This window comes from Mycteria americana, chromosome 7 (genome assembly GCF_035582795.1).
Source record: "Mycteria americana isolate JAX WOST 10 ecotype Jacksonville Zoo and Gardens chromosome 7, USCA_MyAme_1.0, whole genome shotgun sequence".
NCBI lineage: Eukaryota > Metazoa > Chordata > Aves > Ciconiiformes > Ciconiidae > Mycteria > Mycteria americana.
The window spans coordinates 39,595,359-39,613,480 of NC_134371.1; the positions used below are offsets into that span (position 1 = coordinate 39,595,359).

At 61.4% G+C, this 18,122-nt stretch overlaps 2 protein-coding genes across 3 annotated transcripts in view; both read left to right on the forward strand.

The window, feature by feature from the left end:
* The window catches only part of XPR1 (xenotropic and polytropic retrovirus receptor 1), a 116,162-nt gene extending 109,805 nt beyond the window's left edge, over positions 1 to 6,357 (forward strand). The window contains exon 15 of the mRNA XM_075507963.1: positions 573 to 6,357. Coding sequence (XP_075364078.1) covers positions 573 to 633 — 61 coding nt within the window. The 3' untranslated portion in view covers positions 634 to 6,357. The remainder of the gene's footprint in view (positions 1 to 572) is intronic.
* A 2,040-nt stretch (positions 6,358 to 8,397) lies between these two features.
* Positions 8,398 to 17,153, forward strand: KIAA1614 (KIAA1614 ortholog). 2 transcript variants are annotated; one of them, XM_075507965.1, is made up of 10 exons: positions 8,398 to 8,482; positions 9,298 to 9,915; positions 10,565 to 10,628; positions 11,909 to 12,061; positions 12,786 to 14,065; positions 14,142 to 14,268; positions 15,014 to 15,218; positions 15,751 to 15,869; positions 16,016 to 16,200; positions 16,528 to 17,153. In XM_075507965.1, the coding sequence occupies exons 2-10, from the start codon at positions 9,303 to 9,305 to the stop codon at positions 16,719 to 16,721; spliced, it is 2,940 nt and encodes a 979-aa protein (XP_075364080.1). In that variant the 5' UTR covers positions 8,398 to 8,482; positions 9,298 to 9,302; the 3' UTR covers positions 16,722 to 17,153. The 2 variants fall into 2 exon arrangements, with proteins under 2 accessions (XP_075364080.1, XP_075364079.1); XM_075507964.1 differs by lacking the exon at positions 8,398 to 8,482 and adding an exon at positions 8,519 to 8,583.
* Positions 17,154 to 18,122: the final 969 nt, after the last annotated feature.

Sequence of the window (18,122 nt, forward strand, 5' to 3'; positions counted from 1 at the left end):
TGGCTGCTGGAGACTGAAAAACTTTATGCAGAGGAGACGTGGAACAAAGCCTGGCTGAATTCCCTACAACCATGTCCCCTTACCCTCAGACATGCAGCGAACTGAGGCATGTCAAGCATATTCCAAAATAAGCTGCTGTACCTTTGTGCAGCCCAGTGACAGGTCGAGTGGGAACACTCCTTTGGATGTGCAGCGCCTGCTGCAACGGTTTCATGGAGGTCTGTGCGGAGGGGTGGAGGGATGCCCTGTGCCCAGCAGCGCTGCAGCGGCCCCCGGCCGTTTGTCGGCGCAGCACGGCAGAGGGCATTGTCTGTGCGCGCAAGGTGGCCGGCGTGGTGTGGGCAGAGCCATATGGAGCTTGTATTTATAAGGCTCTGCTATTCCCAGTGAGAGTGGGAGAGTGTGAAACGGTTCCAGTAGCCTGCTTATTCCCTCTCTGTGTAAAAAAGATCTTTTTCTTTTTTTTTTCTTTCCCCCCCACCCCTAAGTGCACCGTGGTTTTACTCTCTGCATGTAGTAATGGGAATTTCTTCTCCCTGATGAGTGTTTTCTGTTTTTTTTTTTTTTTCCAGATCCAAGGCTTGTGACACTAAGGTATTGATAGAGGACCTAGCGAATGAAGCGAACACATGAGATGGCCACGGTCTCTTATTCCGCATCCTTTGTTTTCTCATTCTATTCCCCTCTTCCCCAAGTAACCCGATCTCTGGTACAGTTCCAGCTGAAAACAGGAGAAAACACTGAATACGTTTTCCAAGCTCTTCCAGACCAGATCCTATGGACTCCAACAAGCTCACTGTGTTTCGTTTCTTTTCTTCTGGGTTAATTTTAATGTTCTATTTTAAAAAAAAAAAAAAAATAAAATATTTTACTTTGTTTTGCCAATAAAGAGGACAGTTCAGGAAAGAAGGATTGTTTACAGTCTCAACAAGGACATACAAACCTATCTGGATAACGAAGCATCATAGGGACTCCCTCATGGGACAGTGCCAAGAGCACACTCGGTTTCTGCTTGGCCCGGTTTTGACTGGTTGAAACCGGACTTAAGTTTTTAAATCTGATTTTTTTTGTTTTGTTTTGTTTTTTTCTTCATATCCAGCGCTGAGGCACTGGCTGCACTTGCAGGGAAAGTGCACTTAGAGCAGTATCTTCATTCATGAAGCTACTTTTTAATTTGATGTAACTTTTCTTATAATTTTTTGGAAATATGATGTATCTGTTGCATATAGTTTTCACATTATTTATGAAACTTAACAACCATATGAGAGTGATTTTGAGTCTTGTGCAATGAAGGTTGTAATGGTAAAACAAAGCCGGGAATGTAGATCTAGATCTCCAGGGTTGTGGGGTTATGCCCTGCAAATACCCCTCTCGTGAGACAACTTGCACCTGTGCTTACCTTTTCTCTCTTTCTTTCTTTTCAATTTTATTTTATTTTAAACCAAAGTTCCTCTTTCTGATTTTTTTTTTTTAGTTGCTGCTACTGCTTCTGGGCATGTCTCTTGTGCCGCTTCAACACCAACTTTTCATGCAGCTGTGTGAAAGTAGTGCAGATGATCCTAAGGCCCTTTTGAAAGGAGAGTTGGGTCCTACCAACAGTGCAAAAAGCTAGGTGAACAAAGGCTTCAGAACTTCATTCTCCAGATCAAAAAGTATTTTTCAAAGCCTTAATAACCCTTGGATGGTCTGACGGCATCCCATACCGAGCAGGGAGCTTTCCTGGTGTTCTCCTGCAGCCCAGCGCAGCAGAAGTGAAGTGGGACAAGGCGAGGAGGTGACGGTTCCCGTGGGCAGGGAGGGAGTTTAGCAGGCTGGGGTTCAGGAGCGGTGGTGTGTTGGAGAGCTGTGAGGGAGCGTGGAAAGGACTGTGTTGTGGCCACCTGATGGGGAAGGTGAAGTTGAAAACAGGTCTGCTTGTGGCTTCTGGTTTGGCAAAAAGCCTCTGTTGGGCGCTATCCCGGCATGCTGCTCTGGGGCTCGGCTGTTACTCATGCCCCTTGCCTTGTCTCACTAACCCAGTTTGGGAAGTGCGATAGTATTAAGCAGATTTGGGTAAAGGGCAGCTGTATTGCTGAGCAAATTATGCCAGAAGAGCGATGCTAACTCGATGGTCTCATTGGTCTCTCCTCCTGTAGGAAAGGAAACACGGGGGCCCTCAGAGTCCCGCTGTCCTTCCCCTGGCATGCTGTGCGCTCCCTGCTCTTGCAGCAGTGCCGGTGGGCGAGGGGAGCTGGAGCTGAACCTCGCAGCCAGGACTGCTGCCGCTGGGTTGAGTCGACATGGCCGAGGTCCCCGGGACCGCTGTCTTCCCCTCTGCCCGGCTCATGGGCAGCTGTGGTGCACAGCTAGGACTGCAAGGGTAGGGTGAAACTCCTGAAGTAGGATCTTCGCACTGATGTCTGTCTGGTGACTTGCCTCTAGTTTGGGTGATGGAATTGTAGGAATCCCTGCTCAGCTGCTGTTTGGTAGTTATTGTTCTTTAATTAGCTAATAGCATGGTTTCTCACGTGACCGGTACATTGCATTTTCTCAGTTTGCCTGCTGTGCCTCTTGCCCAGAGGAACTGAAGAAGGAAACTTAGTTCTCTTCATTTAATTTGAAATAGATTAAAATTCAGTGGTGGTGAACCTGTGCCAGGCCAAGGGCAACACTGCAAACCTGTAACTACCTACACTTCTGTGACGTGCTCCCAACTTGTAAAGAAACTGGGACGGACCTGCTGGGAGATGCCTCTGCTCTGTCAGCGGTGTGTGTGGTGGAGTAGCTGGTGTGTCTGTTGGGGTGCTCGTCCTCGCAGCTTCTGCAGCATCAGTCTGCTCTGGAGGGCAGCTGGACTAGCAGGGGTTGTGCTGCTCTTCATCCTCTCGGTGCCCAGGAGCCTGTTTACCCCTATTTAACTCCCTTAGGTCTGTTGTTCTTACTTAAATGGAGGGTTCCTGTTCATATGGAAGTGGAGTCTGCGATATAAAGCCCCTTAAAATATTTCAGTTTCCTAATTTGCATTGCAGCAGTTGTTGCCGTGTCCAAACCTTGCGTAGGTGTTTCCAGGGAGAGCAATGGGAGACGAGTGAAGCCGTACCTACCTAGGGGTGTTTAGAGGAGGGCAGCCGCACCTGGGGGGCAATCCAAAATAAACCAGTGCTGTTACTCAAGCAAGTGGTTCGTTACAAAAATAAACAGAGTTTACTGGTAATTCATCCTTTCAGAGGGAAGGAAAAATAGACACACACGTTTTGAAGTGATGCCAGTCCCCTGGGAGCACTCTGCCTTCCTCAGCTGGGCGGAGGAGAGCGGGCCGTGGCCGGGTGGCCCGCTGCTGCACCGTCCAACTGTCCACTTCCCAACCTGGCAGGGAGGGTCAAGTTGCGAGTAATTAAATTCTTATTCTGTAGTTTGCCCAGATCCTTAGGGGAAGCAAAAATTCGGTCAGTTTGTCTGCTCTGCTCTTTCCCTTCCCTTTTTCTCTGTCTTTGCTGGCAGGAGAAATGAGAAAAAGGGGAGGTGGCATGCACAGCTAGCAAATGTTATCTCCTAAAATAAAACATCATCCCTTTTGGCAGTGAGGATGCTGTCTCGGGGGAAAGGAGCCTGAATTCCTGGAGGCATGGCTTTTAAAGGCTCCCAGCTCCCCAGCACCGCGTCTGCCTGTTCCCTCCCTCCCTGAGATTTCTGAGAAATCAGGCGTGCAGATTCCTCCTGAGAGCAAGCGCTAAAGCCGGGATGGCTCCACGTCTATGAGAACATCTGGCCAATAAAGGGAGACCTAATGAAGCCAAGCAGATGGCGAGAGAAAATAGCCCCATCGCTCCTTGTGAGCAGCCTGCGCAATGGGAGCAGGAACAGGGCCGGGGTGGCTTCGTTTCATGAGTGGGCTTTGCTAATGGGTGCTTGGAAACACTCCAGGAGGGAGAACAGCAGGGTGACAATCCAGAAGTATGGACAGCAGAGTTAATAAGGAGCTGGGTTTTGGTTTTTTTTAATATCCAGTGCTTTAGTTGTTGGGATCTAGCTGGATGGAAAGTGGAAGCTGAGACAGGTCTGTGCTGCCGTGAAGCAGCGCTGGCTTTCGGGTGTTGAGCTCTCCCTCTCCTTGTGATTTGGTGCACCGGAGGCTTGTCAGAGGTTGTGGTTGTGTGCGGCTCTGAGGATGGTGTAGAAGCTGCTTTTGTCTGGATGGTCCCATCTAAGGGGAGGAGATACCACAGTGTGGCCAATGAATTTTGGAAGTTCCCTTTGAACTCACTTCTCCATGCTGATTCCCTGGTGCTTTCGATCCTTCCTGCTCTTCCAGGGATTTTTGGGTTGCCAGGGGTTAGGATTTTTGACATCCGGAGTTTATTTGCTAGCTGGAGTTCCCTGCATGGCTTTGGGCCTGTGTCACCAGAAACGCCAGGTCCCCCTGCCTGGGGAAGGCAATACCGTGTGCCGTGGGTGCGCGCTCCTGAAGGGGCAGCGGGGCAGGTTTGGGCTTTACAGGCTTGGCAAGCAGGAGTGGGAGCTGCTCCATCAACGGGAACCGATGCTGTGCCACCGCTTTTTAAAAGAAATGCATTTGCAGCACTCATGGCTGTGGCCTCTGTGTATCAAATAAGCTCCTACCTCTCAAATCCAGGCGCATTCCCAAAGTCAGCTCTTGCTCGTCCCACGCCTTTCCCTGTCCCTCTCCTGGCCCTCCTTGCTCTGTCGGTGTCTTTGCCGTTTGTCCGAAGCCAGTGGTACGCAGGGCGCAGGGGGACGACCGGCAGCAGCCTTCAGCATGAAAATCTTGCGGGGGAAGTCTCTTGGGGAGCCGAGTTGGATCCTGCTGCTCTTACTTCCCCAATACCTTCTTGTGCTGCCTGTTCTGCTTCCTCTCTGGCGCTCGGCCGCTGCAGCCGTGTGGGAGGCAGGGAGGGAAAGCACAGTCCAGGTTCAGGAGATAACAGTCCCTGGGGATTTTACTGCGGATCTTCCAGGGAGATGGCGCAAAGCCTTTGAGCTTTGCCTGCGTTTTGAACAGCCGAGTGAATTTGGCCTTATGCTGCAAGGATGCTGCTGCATGCTGCTTGCTGTGACTCCAGTGTGAGCCCCAGGCTTTTGAGGGGTTTGTGGCCCCGACTTCAGGCCGTCACACTGGGACATGCCCTGGGACTGGGGCATGGCTTGGCTCCTGTTGGGAACACAAAAGCCACTTTGCTCACGTGCTGTGTCCCAGCCCCGTGTCCTCCCTCCTCTCCTCCACTGTTCTGCTTTGCACTCGCAGGGGGAAGATGATCTTCTGCCTTAAGCATAGGGTTTTTTTAATTTTAATTTTTATTCCAGAAGGCGATTGGATTGTTTTGTCTCCTTGGCAAAGAGGGGCTGGAGCTCCTGGGGGAAGAGTGGAAAATCCCTACGGTAACTCTGCAGCAGTCACAGTTGGGCTCGGTGGCTGTCACCTCATCAAACCTTTCCTCCCTTATGTGATGCCATCCCAAATACCACACCTTGGGACGAGCTGTCGATCCACCACCACCGTGGGGTTTAACTGGTGTGTCGGCATCCCTCAGGGCCTTCAGTCCCTGCTGCAGCACCCTGGCTGCAAGAGAAAAGCAGGTCTTGCAGGGGGAGGAGAGGGAAGGGCTGGGAATATTGGGTGTACGTGGATGCTGATGCCCCAGCCCTGTTCCCGGTGGGAGTCGGAGGCTGCTCTGGCCCTGGCGCAGCCATGCCACGGTGGGCGAAAGGTGCCGACCCTGCCTGGGAAGATGCCCCATGGCCTGACAGTCCCTCAAACTCTAGAAATCAAATTGCAAACTCTTTGCTCCAGAGGAGAAATTGGGCAGCCTGGTAGAACTTGTGACACCCTCCCTGTCCCATAGGTCCTCCTGGCAAAGGATCGGCGTTTGGAGGGGGCTCGGGGTGGAAATGCCAAAGTTTCCCCCCGGGTCCCACTGCTGCCTTCCTCTCCCCTCCCCGCTGTGTTGGTCTAAATGATCTTTCTATGAAGCCCTGTAGATGTCAAAAGTAATTATGGAGTGTGAGTAGTCCTCTGTGGGTGCTTTCTTTCTTTCTTCCTCCTCTCTCTTTTGCTATCCCCTTCTCCACTCTTCTTTTTTGGCTAAGTGGAAAAGGTGAGGACAAAGAATTGCTGCTTGCTTGGACTCATGATGTATCTGTGACTGCGCTATTAGCTGTCTCCTCTTTCCTCCCCAAATGGATATAATTTTTGAAGTGTGGAATACCCTTCTTGATAAGTAGGTTTTAAAAAAAAAAAATGCACAATGTGATACTGTTTCATAGTTTCTAGGTGGTTGTATAAAGCAAAGTTACTGTGATTGTGTTTTTCAAAGGAAAAAGTGATTGGTTACGAAATCTGTCCTTTTTTCATTATTACAAGCTCTTTGTTTTCCAATGATCTGATGGCTCTTTTGTCCCCGGTCTGCGTGTCTGTCTTCCCACGTCCCACGCCTGGTGCTGCATCCACCCACGAAGCATTTGCCTCCGCCGGTCTGTAGAAAGATGCTGCTCTCACACCCTTGGGAGCTGTGGGCTGTCACCGGTGGCCGGAGGTGGGGGACATCTGTGTCCCGGGAGGAGACGGAGGTGCTTGGAGGAGGGAGATGTTGGAGAAGCGGTTGGAGGTGGGCAGGTGGGGTTCACAGGAGAGGCTCAAACCCGACTCGCAGGGGGTGATGCTGGAGGAAAGCTTCCGCACAGACTGTGCTGTACCGGCTAAAGACTCTCGGTCCTTCTGGGAGCCTTTGGCTGCCTCTCTCCAGCTTGTCTCTGGTCCAAGGTGTTGTCTTGTCTGCACGGTGGGTGACCAGAGGCTGAGCAGCCCAACCCTGGGTTGTCTGGGGTCTGTGCTTTCATTTTGCTCTCTTAAATCCCTTCATCGTCTCTTGCAATCAATCTTGTCCAGAAGAGAGCCCAGCGCCTTGAAATTACTCTAAGCCTGTTGCTGCTCACGCCAGCCGCTTCTTGGAGGTTTAATCCCCGCACTCTGGGTGCTGCCGGCTGCGGCTCCCTGCCCGCGGCTCCCTGCCTGGCTGGTGGCAGGAGCCTGGCTGCCCTTGCTTTGGCACCTCACGGGGCGGTTTGTCCCCAGCTTGATGGGGACGACACCTCCCAGGCGCGTTTTCCCGGGCAGAGGAGCCAGGCCCCCTCCCCAGGATGGCGCGGAGGTAAGGATGGGTCCCGGCATCGCAGGAGAGGTCGGACCCCAGGGCTGGGGTATGAGGCGAGGAGGCTCACTCTGCCCTGGGCTTTCCCACCCAAACCTGCCAGCTGTCCCCTCCTGCCTGTGAGCAGCTGGGGGAAGGTGCTCGGTCTGTCCCCCACGGAGCAAGCAGTCACCCCTGCTGCAGGTCAGCACCGATGCCACTGTGAGCACAGCCAGCCCCTGCGGGGAAGGAAGCCCTCGGGCTCAGTTTTGGCCGTGATGGGGGTGCCGGGGCCACTGGGGTGATGGGGGATGTTTTAAGAAGATGAAAGTGATTTCTTGCTGCTTATGCTGGCGGGGGCCAGTGTGGCCGGAGCCGGGAGGATTAAAACAATTTCATAATCCTGGTGATTTCCTTTTGATCGGGATTATGAAACCAATCACAAATATCAAAAGCCGCGGCTTAAAGCGGCAGTCAGAGCCGAGCCGGGACGCCCATGGCCCCCGCAGCACCCATCCTGTCCCCTGGGGACGGCGGCCCCGGTGCCTCCAGGTGAGTGGTCGCCCACCTGGGACTCTTCTCCCGCGTGATGGGTTTTGTGGGGTCTCGGGGGAGGAGGGCAGGGGATGGGGATTCAGCGTGGGTGGCTCTGCGGGGTGGCTGTTGCACACTGGTTTTAGCGATGATGATAGATGGATATACGACGCTCAGCTCCCCCCGTCCTCCCACCTCAAGGTGCTCGGTCTGGAGCTGTTGGCCTCGGCTTGCCGTGGGGCCCAGGCAGCATTTGGCCTCCAGGAAAGCGCAGGAAAATTTAGCACATCTGCAAACGTGATGCTCGCAGGAGGGTGCCTAAACCGGGCAAGCTTTGCTGCTGTCTGAAGGCTGTTGGAGAAAACCCCCCCACCCCGGCGGGACCACCCTCCCCATCCTTTTTGCCCTCCCGAAGCCCCAGCCCCTGGTGTGGGCCGGACCCCCCCGGCACCCCGCACCCCGGGGTGAGGTGCTCCCCCCGGCAGGCCCGGGCAGGGGGGCTGGCTTCGTTCCCCGCTCGCCTCCCCCGCCCGCAGCCCAGACAAAGGACATTCCTGAGAGCCGGCCAAGGCAGCCGGGCTTCCCTCTGTCCTGGCGCGGGTGCCCCGGACCCCCGTGCTGCCCCTCGGGCCCCCGCGGGACTTCGGCTGCGGGCTTGGTGCAAGATTCGGCCGGGTGCCCCGGCGTGGGGTGCGCGCTTCGGGGGCGCGCGGAGGAGGAGGAGGAGGAGGAGGAGGCCCGGGCGGGAGGCAGGGCTGGCTGCGGCCCCACGGCCCAGCCAAGCGGCTGAGCTCGGGCTCGGCTGAAGGGGCCGGGATTTGCTGGTTTGTCTTTTTTTTTTTTTTTTTTTTTCCCTCCCCTGCTTCCTTCCCTTCTTCCGCCTTCTTCTCCCTCTTCCCAGCCCGCTCCCGATGCTGCTCCGGGGGTAAGGACAGCCCCGGCCTCCCGTCCCGCTGCTGCTCTGTCCCGGCAGCGGGGATGGGCGATGGGCCCCGGGGTGGGTGCTGCGGGGATGGGATGCTCCCACCGTGGGGGAGGCTCCTCTGGGGGTGCCAGCAGGGACGGGATGCTCCGGCGGGGTGCAGGGGGGCAGCGGCACCCAGGTGCCACTGGGACCACGAAGCTGGGGCAGGACGGGTGACGCGTGTGACCCCGGGGGCTGGTGCCTGTCTGGTGGCACCGTCATCGAGTTGCATCTGGGTGGGATTTCTGGGGAGTTTTGGGGCCCTGATTTGGCTCGGAGAGCACCAGTTCCCTCCGGAGCATCTTGCTGGCTGCGCCCGAGCACCCGAAACAGCACGAGCAGGCACCCGCGCTCCTGCTCAGCCCCTGGCCGCCCGCTTTGGAGAACCATCACTGCCCCGTTCCCCCTGCTCCAGAGTGATGCTGGTGCGGTGTCAGTGCTGAGGGTGGGCGGCCTCGTGCCGTGCCATGTCCCTGTCCCCTTCCCCACCGGGCTGTGCACTGCAATGGCTTTGCGTGCCTTCGCCCCCACCCCGGGCACGGGCATTTCTGCCACGGGTGTCTGCGGTGCCTTGGGCAGGCGTGGGTGATGCTGCTTGCAGGAGCTGCCAAGGCGGGAGGAGGGTGAGGGCAGCGTGGGGGCTCGCCCACCCTCCCCTGGGTTTTCTCCCCACAGGGCACATGGAGGGGGGCTCTCCCGCTGAGACGCGGCAGGTGCTGCGGCCCCCCAAGCAGCACGGCCAAGCCCCCGCCCCGCTGGAGCGCCCCGAGGCCGCCCGTGGCCCCCACGCCATCCTGGAGAGCAAGGTGAAGGCGCTGAAGGAGAAGCGGGGGGCCGGCTGGCCGGGAACCCCCTCGGCCGCCCCTGAGCGCCCCTCGCCCAAGAAGTCCCGGCCCCGGCGAGGGAAGCTGGGGGTGGACGTGGCAGCGGTGGAGCCGCGGGCTCAGCTCCGCACCTACTTGACGGACGGGCTGCTGGACGGTGGGGAGCCTGCGGCCGGTGGCCCCCCGGCACCCCGCACCGGCACCCCGGGGCTCTGGCGGGTGCCAGCACCCAGGGGAGATGTGCCGGGAGGCACCGAGCTCCCCCGGGACAAGGGTGGCGGGTCCCAGGGCTCTGCCTCCCCCCATGAGACAGCCCCCCTGGAAGAAGAGGCACGAACCCTGCCACAGGACCGGGGGGGTCCCTCTGTGTCCCCCACCCCAGCGGAGGGCTGGGAGAGGCTCTCGCTGGCCGAGCGGGTGGAGAGGAACCGGCGGCTGCTGCAGGAGGTGCTGGGCCTCGCCACAGCTGGTGCGTATTTTGGGCAGGTGGCGGCTGTTTCGGCAGAGCCGGGGGAGCGGGAAGGAAAAACTTTGGGGCAAAGGGGGGGTCCTCAGTGCCGTCCTCCAGCCTCCCACGCTGTGGGTGCAGCTCGGTGCTGGTTCACATCCCGGGGCTGCCCCGTCCCCCACAGGTGCTGCACCCCTGTCACCGGCAGCTGTAGGAGATGCCCACAAATAAAATGGGGTACCGCTTCACCGGGATGCTCCAGCTGCTGCCGGTCCCCTCCGGCGCCCTGGTGAAGAATTTCGCTGCTAAAAGCAAGAGCAAGAAACCCACTTTCCGGGGCACTCGAGGTCTGTGGGCATCATCTTCCCTTTCCAAGCTGCCACCAGAAAAGGAAATTCATTTTTCCTTCGAAAGCGTTTGCCCTAACGACCCCGAGATCCCCATCCCCGTGGGCACACCCCACGCCGGGTGGTGTTACCCCACGTCCTGCTCCCCTGGGGCCCCTGCGGAGCCGAGCAGCTGGGGTGCCCTGTAGGGAATTAGCCCCAAAAAGGGTGTTCGTTAGGACGGGCTGAGCCGTGGGGCTGGGGTACGGGGGTGCTGTTGAGGGGGGCAGGGGTGGGGTCTGCAGTCCAGCCAGGCTGACGCCTTTCCCTGCCCTGCCTTTCAGAGGTGCCAGCGAGTGACGGGGACTGGGACTCGGGGGTCTCGCTGCAGGACGCCGAGGGCTGCAGGTAGGTCTGTCCCAGCGTGGTGCGGGGGGAACGTTTCCTTCTTTCCCCTCCCCAGTCTTGTATTTTAAATGCACCCTGTGAAGCAGTGCTGGGGCTTGGCCGGGCTCTGGGGGAGGGCTGTGGGGCAGCCCCCAGCGTGGCAGCCGGCGGGGGGAGCGTGCACGGGCTCCGGCCATGCTTCGGTGCGAGCGGGGCAGGAGGGTCAGGCCGAGCCGGGTGTCCATGTGGTGCTTGGGCATGGGGGGTTCCCGCTGGGACCCCGAGTGGGAAGGGAGCTGGGAAGAGGATGGGACAGAAATTTGCTCCAGGTGCTTAAGAGGATCGAGGCGGCAGGCGTGTGTAATCTTGTTGGCCTAATGATAAACCTTAGAGATACGGACTAAAAATACAGAGGCGGGACGGGCAGGTGAGCTGGGCGGCAGCGCGCGGGCTGGGGAGCAGGGCTGGGGGCTCGGGGGCTGCACGGGGGAAGCAAGTGAGTGGGGAAGACCCCCCTGTATTGTGGTTACTGGTTCTGCTCCGCTCCGGTGGCTGGGGTTGATCGGTGCCAGTCGGGTGCAACGCTGAGAGCCAGGTATGCCGTGCTCCCTGCAAGTGGGGGCAGCCGAAACCCGGGGGGGAGCCTGGACCCCACGGCCTTGCACGGGGGGCTTTCCTGGGGGCTGGCATGCACCCACCCTCCTGCCGTGAAGAGGTTAAGGCCAGGCTTCCCGAAGTGACTGCCGGAGCTGATTATTTTAATCAGGGGGATTAGGGCCATGGCCGACAGGGAAGGCAGCGCTGGAGCAGGGCTGTGCCCTCCCATAGCTGACAGATCCCCCACCCTGCCGCCGACGGGGCCGGGGGGTGCGAGGGAAGACCCCCTGCAAGGAAGGGAAGGCAGCCAGGTCAGGGGGTCATCCCAAACCTACCTGTGTTCACATCGCCGCAGGATTTACACTGGCGGGGATCGGAGGCAGCGCCTGCCTCAGTTTCCCCATCCACCTCCGGGACGCCCGTGGTGCAAAGCGCTGCCTCGGCTGAGCCGGTGCCCGAGCTGTGCGGGTGCTGGGCCTCCCCCCAAAGCATCACCGGTGTGGGGTGCGACCCCCCTCCTCCCACCTGGCACTGGGGGGGTACAGGGGCTCCCGCCTGGCTGTGCCCTGGCGTGGCAGCCAGCCCGCTGGTGAATGGAGGCCAGGCCCCTTTTTCCTCTGGGCAGAGCAGCCTCATCGTCACTGTTAAACCACATCTAATCCCTGTTATTTTTTCCTAATCCCCCTCCTGCTGCGGGGCTGCAGGGCCTTTGTCCCCGGGCAGGAGCTCGAGCTGAGCCCACGGCACGAGCAAGCCAAGCAGCTGCTGCAGCGTGCCCGCATGAAGGCTCGGACGAACCCCCTGCGCGCCAGCCACGACATCCTCCTCCTCCCCGCTCCCGCTGCCGCGCACCCCAGGTCAGTGCCAGCCCCGCGGGCCGCGTCCTGCCTCCCCCCGCCGCCGCCTCGGTGCTCTCGGGGGCGTATCTGGATTTGGTGCGGGTGCAGAGCGTGCAAACGCGTGCAAAGCATGGAAGTGTGCGCGTGCAGACGCGCGTCCGTCCGTCCGTCCATCCATGTGTGCAGAGCCAGGGGCTGACCTGCCGCATGCAGCCCTGTACCCCTGCGCGAGCAATCCTCTGCTCGCAGGAACGTCCCCCTGCCCGGCATGCGTGAAGTCTCTGCAGCGTAATATTTGGGGGGCGTTTAATTGTGTTTTATGATAACGCGGAGGCGTTAACGGTGTGCTCCCGGCTGGCTCGGGAGGATCGTGTTTCCCAGCTGATGGGGAGTGCCTCCCCGGAGGAGGCTTGGTGCTGCACGGCTGTACCAAAGCCGCGGCTTGCCGTCTGCGCCAGGTCACGTGCGATTCGGTGTTCCCGGACTGATTAACCACGCACCGCGGTGCAGGGGAAAGGTGATGGAGGTGGGGCTGTGGCAGCAGGGCATGGCCGCAGCCCCTCACCCTTCCAGCTCTGGGCAGCCCGGGCACAGGGCTGGAGGGGAGCGGGGCCACATGGAGCATCGGGTGGACTTCCCTCCTGCCCGTCTTGCATCTCCTGCGCTGGGTTCTCCCCCTCCCACCTAAGGGAACCAGACAGCCCTTGCAGCTTGTCTGTCTGTCTGTCTGTCCCCACGCCAGGGAGCCCAGCGGGAGGCCGAGCATCGCCCCGCGGGACGGCGGGAGCCTGAGCGACTCGTCGAGCGGGGAGTCGAGCTGCGGGTGGCCCCGGCGGCCCCGGGGACCCTCCCCGTCCCGCGTCCGCTTCGAGGATGAGTCGGCCCGTGACGCCGAGGTGCGGTACCTGGAGCGGCTGCAGCTGCGGCACCGGCGGGCACTGGGCTCGGCGCTCTCCTCGCCGGAGCCGGCCGGCGGTGGGCAGCCGGGGGACAGGGCCGGCCGGCCCAAAGCCCGGAGCAGCGACCTCGTGGCTGGGGGCAAGTGCAGCGCCTGCGGCTCCTTCCTTGGTGCCACCGCCAGCCGGGGCGCAGGTTCGTCCGCAGCAACTGACGTGGTTGAAAGCAGCCCTGCGGCACAAGGAAGCATCCCAGGGGATAGCGGCGGGTCGAACACTGCGCGGACGGAGCCCAAAACCAGGGCTCTGGGCCCCCGGGGGTCCCCGCTGTGGATCCTCCCCTCCCGACAGCACATCCATACTGAGAAAATCAAGGAGACGTACATTGGGGACGTCACCTACATCGACGAGGTGGACTCAGCCCTGGAGAGCACCGACACCTCTGACGGCTGCCGGACAGACAGTGAGGAGGCAGGACCCCGCAGCCCCCACCCGCGGGGGCACCGGGACCCCCGGGCTCGTGGGCACAGGGCCCCCCGTGCTGCCCCGCAGCTGGAGGCAAGGGCTGGGAAGGAGACGTGTGCGGCCAGCAGTGGCCCCTGCGCGGCCAGCGGTGGCCCCTGTGCAGGGGACGGGGGCTCAGGTGACACCTCAAGCCGGCCGGGGGCTGTTTGCCCCCCACTGCTGGGGAGAGCTGGCAGCCGGGAGGAGGAGGACCCCCGCCGGCATCCGGGGGACAGCGAGGGGGTGGGAAACGCCGCTCGTCCCCCACAGCAGCCCAGTGAGCCCCCGGAGCCCTCCTCACAGCCGGGGGCTGCCACCCCAATGCCAGGCACCCACCTCCCCGCTCCCCCCTCCACCAAAAAGGCCTGCTCCCAGGTGCCTTGCAGGAAAGCCCTCTTCTCTGGTGGCAGCCGCCGGGCATCAAGCCAAGGAGCCCGAGGCCCAGAGCCCGATGGTGGGAGCGCTGCATCCCCCCAGCCCGGGGGAACGGCAGGGCCGGGGGAGCAGCGGGGTCCCTGCAGCCCCAGGTGGCTCCCGGGGAGCCATCTCCGTGCCTTGTCCACCAACAACTGCAACAACACCCACAGCCGGGTCGGGCAGGACTCCCCGGGGATGGGCAGAGGTAAGAGACCCACACACAGGGGTGCCCGGGGGGTCCCCAATGAGGCGGGGACGTGACTGTCTCACTGTGGCTACAGGGGCACCGTCGCAGCCCGCTGCCGGCCCAGCCGCCCCCGTGCCCCAGGAGGCTGCTCGTCCCCCCGGGGAAGCTGCCGGGACGCCCGGAGCGCAGCAACGGCACCTGGGCAGGAGCACGGCGCACGGGTGAGCGAGAGCGAGGGGCCGCTGGCATCCCGCACCGCGCGGTGGGAGCTGCGTCCCTGAGCATCCCCCCTCGGCACAGCGGGACGCCGCCGAGCTGAGCCCCCCAGGGCTTCCCGGTGGGACCGTGCCTTTTGGCGCTGGAAACCTCGGTCCAGGGGTGACGATTTTGCACGCGTGCGTGCGTGTTCAAATGGGTTGGGGGGAGCTGCGTTTCACCCCGCATCTGGTTCCGCACAGGGTGTTGCAGCAATGCGGCAGCAGGCAGCCTTGGAGGGGGTTTCGCTTTAGTGCCAGATCTTCCCTTTTGGGGATGATCGGCCGCTAAACAGAGGCTGCCTTGGGGCTTGCCAAACACAAACCCGCTAGACCTGCGCCCAGGTGCAGCATGTCTCAGCCTGGCAGGAGGGTTCAGAGGTGGCACTGGGTTTTTCAAGTCCCTTGGCAGGATGTGATCCCTTTGGGCAGAGAGCAGGGGAGGTCTGAAAGGTCTTAAACCCCTGAAAGTATGGGGAAAATGGGTAGAGGGCCCTTCAGGTCTCTTCAGCCTGTGAAGCCGTGCCTTGCTCATGCTGGGTTATCACTGCGGGGAGGTGGCTGCAGCCCAATCTCACCGTGCACCCCAATTTCACCGTGCTGTGGCTCTCAAGGCTGCCAAGGTGGGTGCAGGATGCACGCCGAGGCAGCTGCCAGTCATGCTCCCCACCAGGCACGTGGTGGATGACCGTCATCGTCCCTCTCCATCCAGGGAGCCGGGTCGGCCGGCGAGTCGCAAGGGCAGCAGCGCGTCGGCGTCAGGGCTGAAGAAGCTCCTGTGCAGCCTGAGCCAGAGCACCAAGCAGCGCCTGGGCCGCTTCCGCTGCTACAGCATGGAGCAGCTCCCGGCCCCCGGCAGCACCCCCCCGGACGGCCCTGGCATGAAGAAATCTCCCTCCCTGCAGTCCCTGCGGCTGGTGAGCCCAAAAGTTCCCCCCCCTGTGGGTGGATGTCTGTGGGGAGACCGGGGGGTCCCACAAGAGGAGGGGTGCTGGGCTTGGGTGAAGCATTCCTGAGCATCGCTTTACGGCCCCAGCAGTCCCGGGGGGGCGTGGGGGGCACGTGCCATCCTGAACCTGCTGGGTTTGAAAAGCACGGAGCCAAATGGGGAGTGGGAGGGGAAGGAGGGAGTGAAGGGGGGTGGAAGAGCAGATTTGGGGAGGGGAAATGGGGTAACTTGGTTTTAGGTCACGGCTTGTGTGTCCCAGCCAGCTGAGCAGCAAGGCGCCTCTGCAAGAAACCCTGCTTTTTGGGCAGGTGTCCTGGCCCCCAGCAGGGGACACTGGCTTATCCCTCCTCGGCGGTGGTTTGGGGAGGGCTCCGGTGGGGGAACAGGGGGCGCGGGATGCCCCCATGCCCCCTGCTCCCTGGGCACGTTGGCAGGTGAGGGGCTGTGGTGCCGCACGGTGTTCACAGTCATCCCCATCTCAAGCAGGTGCTTTTCCCCAGGTGTCACCGTCACCCTTCTGCCAGCCCCGAAAAGCCACCTCCGTCCAGAGCCTGCAACCCCTCCTGGGCAAGGCGCCCCGCGCCAGCGCCTACCTCCTGCCCCAGACCACGGCCGACAGGTAGGACGGGGCCCGGCACGTCCCTGCGAAGGCTGTTTCGGGGTGCTCAGCCACGTGCGGCGGCTCAATGCAGCCGGGGACCCCATCACCCGGTCCCCGGCAGCTTCCCGGGGTCCCCGCTCACCCCGTCTCCCCTCTCCCCGCAGGAAGGGGGGCTTGGGGCCGCGGCGCTCGCTGAGCGTGGAGGACATCGGGGCGCCCGGCCGGCTGCGTGCGGTGGGGCGCGTGGTGGAGGTCTTCCCCGATGGCACCAGCCAGCTGGAGCTGCAGCGACCCCCCCATGGCGCCTTTGGGTTTTGTGTCACCTCTGGGCACGGCCGGCCCGACACAGGTACAGTGGGGTAGTCCCAAAGCGTCACACGAACCTCAGGGGTGGCACAGCACAGCCCCTCCGTAGTGGCTCTCGTCCCTCCCCAGGAGTGAGCGTGGGGACGGGTGGAGGGGGCTGCTCCATCGCCGCCGAGCCCCAAAGGGGTGACGGTGGATGAGGGGGGTGCTGCCACGTGTGGCTTTGGCCACGCACAGTCCCGTGTGTCCATCAGCAGCCTGTCCCAAAGGCCATTTATAGCGAATTTGTTGCTGTGCACCCCAGAGGGCACAGCCCTGGTCATGGGGCGCAGGGTGGGGGGGGTTCACCCACCCCTGTCCCTCTCTGCAGGCGTCTACGTGCAGGAGATGGCGGACGCCGGCACGGCCAAGCTGTACGCAGGGCTCCTGGGCGTGGGGGACGAGATCCTGCAGGTCAACGGCGCGGCCGTCTCGGGGCTGGGGCTGGCCCGCATCCGCGAGCTGCTGCTCCGGGCGGACACCCTGTCCCTCCGCGTGCTCAGGCACCGCCCGGCACCCCGGTAGCCCCGGCACGGCTCCCGGAAAACCCAGCGGGAGGAGGATGATGTCCCACTGACGTCCCGGGATGCTGCAGGACGGCGTGGCGTGGACCAAGCTGCCCCACGGTGCCAGGACCCGTCCTGGTCTGGTGTCACGCTTGGCTCCCCGCTGCGGTGGGGGCAGGCGGGTTTCCCAGCCCCGGGAGGCAGAACGGGACCAAGGACCCCCCAGACAGTGTCCAGTGTCTCCAGGAGCTGCCCCAAGTGTGGGGACAGGGGACAGTCCAGCCCTGCCATTGAGCCAGGGTGGGTCTGTCCTGGTGGGCACGGGGGTGACCAGAGTGGGGGTGCCCAGTCCCTGCATCCCCAGGAGATGCGGGGTTCCCTGCCACCGCTGGAAACCTGTGCCCGAGGGCTGGTGGGTTTCTTTTAAATTATTTCAAACTGCAATATATATATATATATATATATGTAATCACAAAACACGGTGCCCATGGCTTGTGGGTGGCACAGAGGGGCTGGGGGGGGGTGACACTTGGCCAAGGGACAGGATGTGCCCCAGCCCCAGGATCGTGGGGCTGCTGGTGGATGCGGGAGCCGGGGATGGGTCTGGGTGCTGGGGAGCGTGTGGGTGCCTTCACGTGGGGCTGAGCCCCCCAGGGCTGGCGTAACCGCAGTGGGCGGCTTGTCTGGGGTGCTGAACGCGTGTCCGGGCTGCGGGGTGGCGGGGGGGGCATGGCCGGGACAGGCAGAGCTGGGCTGCTGCCAGCTGAGGGCAGGAGGAGCTCTTCGGGCCCGAGGACCCATGTGGTCTGTGGGGTGGGGAAATGGGGACAGGGCAGGGGGGCATTCTCGGGGGACAATGCTCCCTGGAAAGCTGTGCTGGGGGGCTCCCCACTGCCATCCCCGGGCAGCCTGCGTTTTGGGGGGAGGTGTCTGGATGGGCTCAGGGTCTTTGCTGCCTTGGTTTCCCGTGGCCCAGTCACTCCAACAGCTGCCTCCTGACCGTGTTGTGGTGCTGGGGGGCCCTGGGCAGGCAGCTGGAGGGCTCGGCTGCCCGCAGCACTCCTCGAAGAGCAGAACCACCCCCATTCCCTGCTCCGTGAGCAGCATGGTGGGCTGGGGGGGAGCACGGGGTGTCGGGGCTGCTCTCCCCTTCCTGCGAGCGCTGCCGGGACAGCAGCGGCGACGCGCTTGCTGTATCCATAACTAATCACAGAGGGGGGCTGCGCTCCTGCTGCTGGTTTTGGGGTTTTCTTTTTTCCAGCCGTGGAAACTCATGCCACAGCGCGGGGGCGGCTGTGGAGGGACAAGCCCCTCCGGCAGGTGCCCAGGCCAGCAAGCGGAGGAGGCACGGCAGCAATGGCTGCCCTCTGCATGGTGGCACCCCTACAGCTGGGCAGCCGCTGCCTGCAGCATCCCCCAC

Bases quoted from the DNA above. Each gene is read 5' to 3' on its own strand.
- KIAA1614 (XM_075507965.1), top strand. From the start codon at position 9,303: ATGGAGGGGGGCTCTCCCGCTGAGACGCGGCAGGTGCTGCGGCCCCCC. The intron at 12,062-12,785 runs GTCAGTGCCAGC...TCCCCACGCCAG, and splicing joins CCCGCTGCCGCGCACCCCAG to GGAGCCCAGCGGGAGGCCGA. The intron at 16,201-16,527 runs GTACAGTGGGGT...CCCTCTCTGCAG, and splicing joins GCACGGCCGGCCCGACACAG to GCGTCTACGTGCAGGAGATG.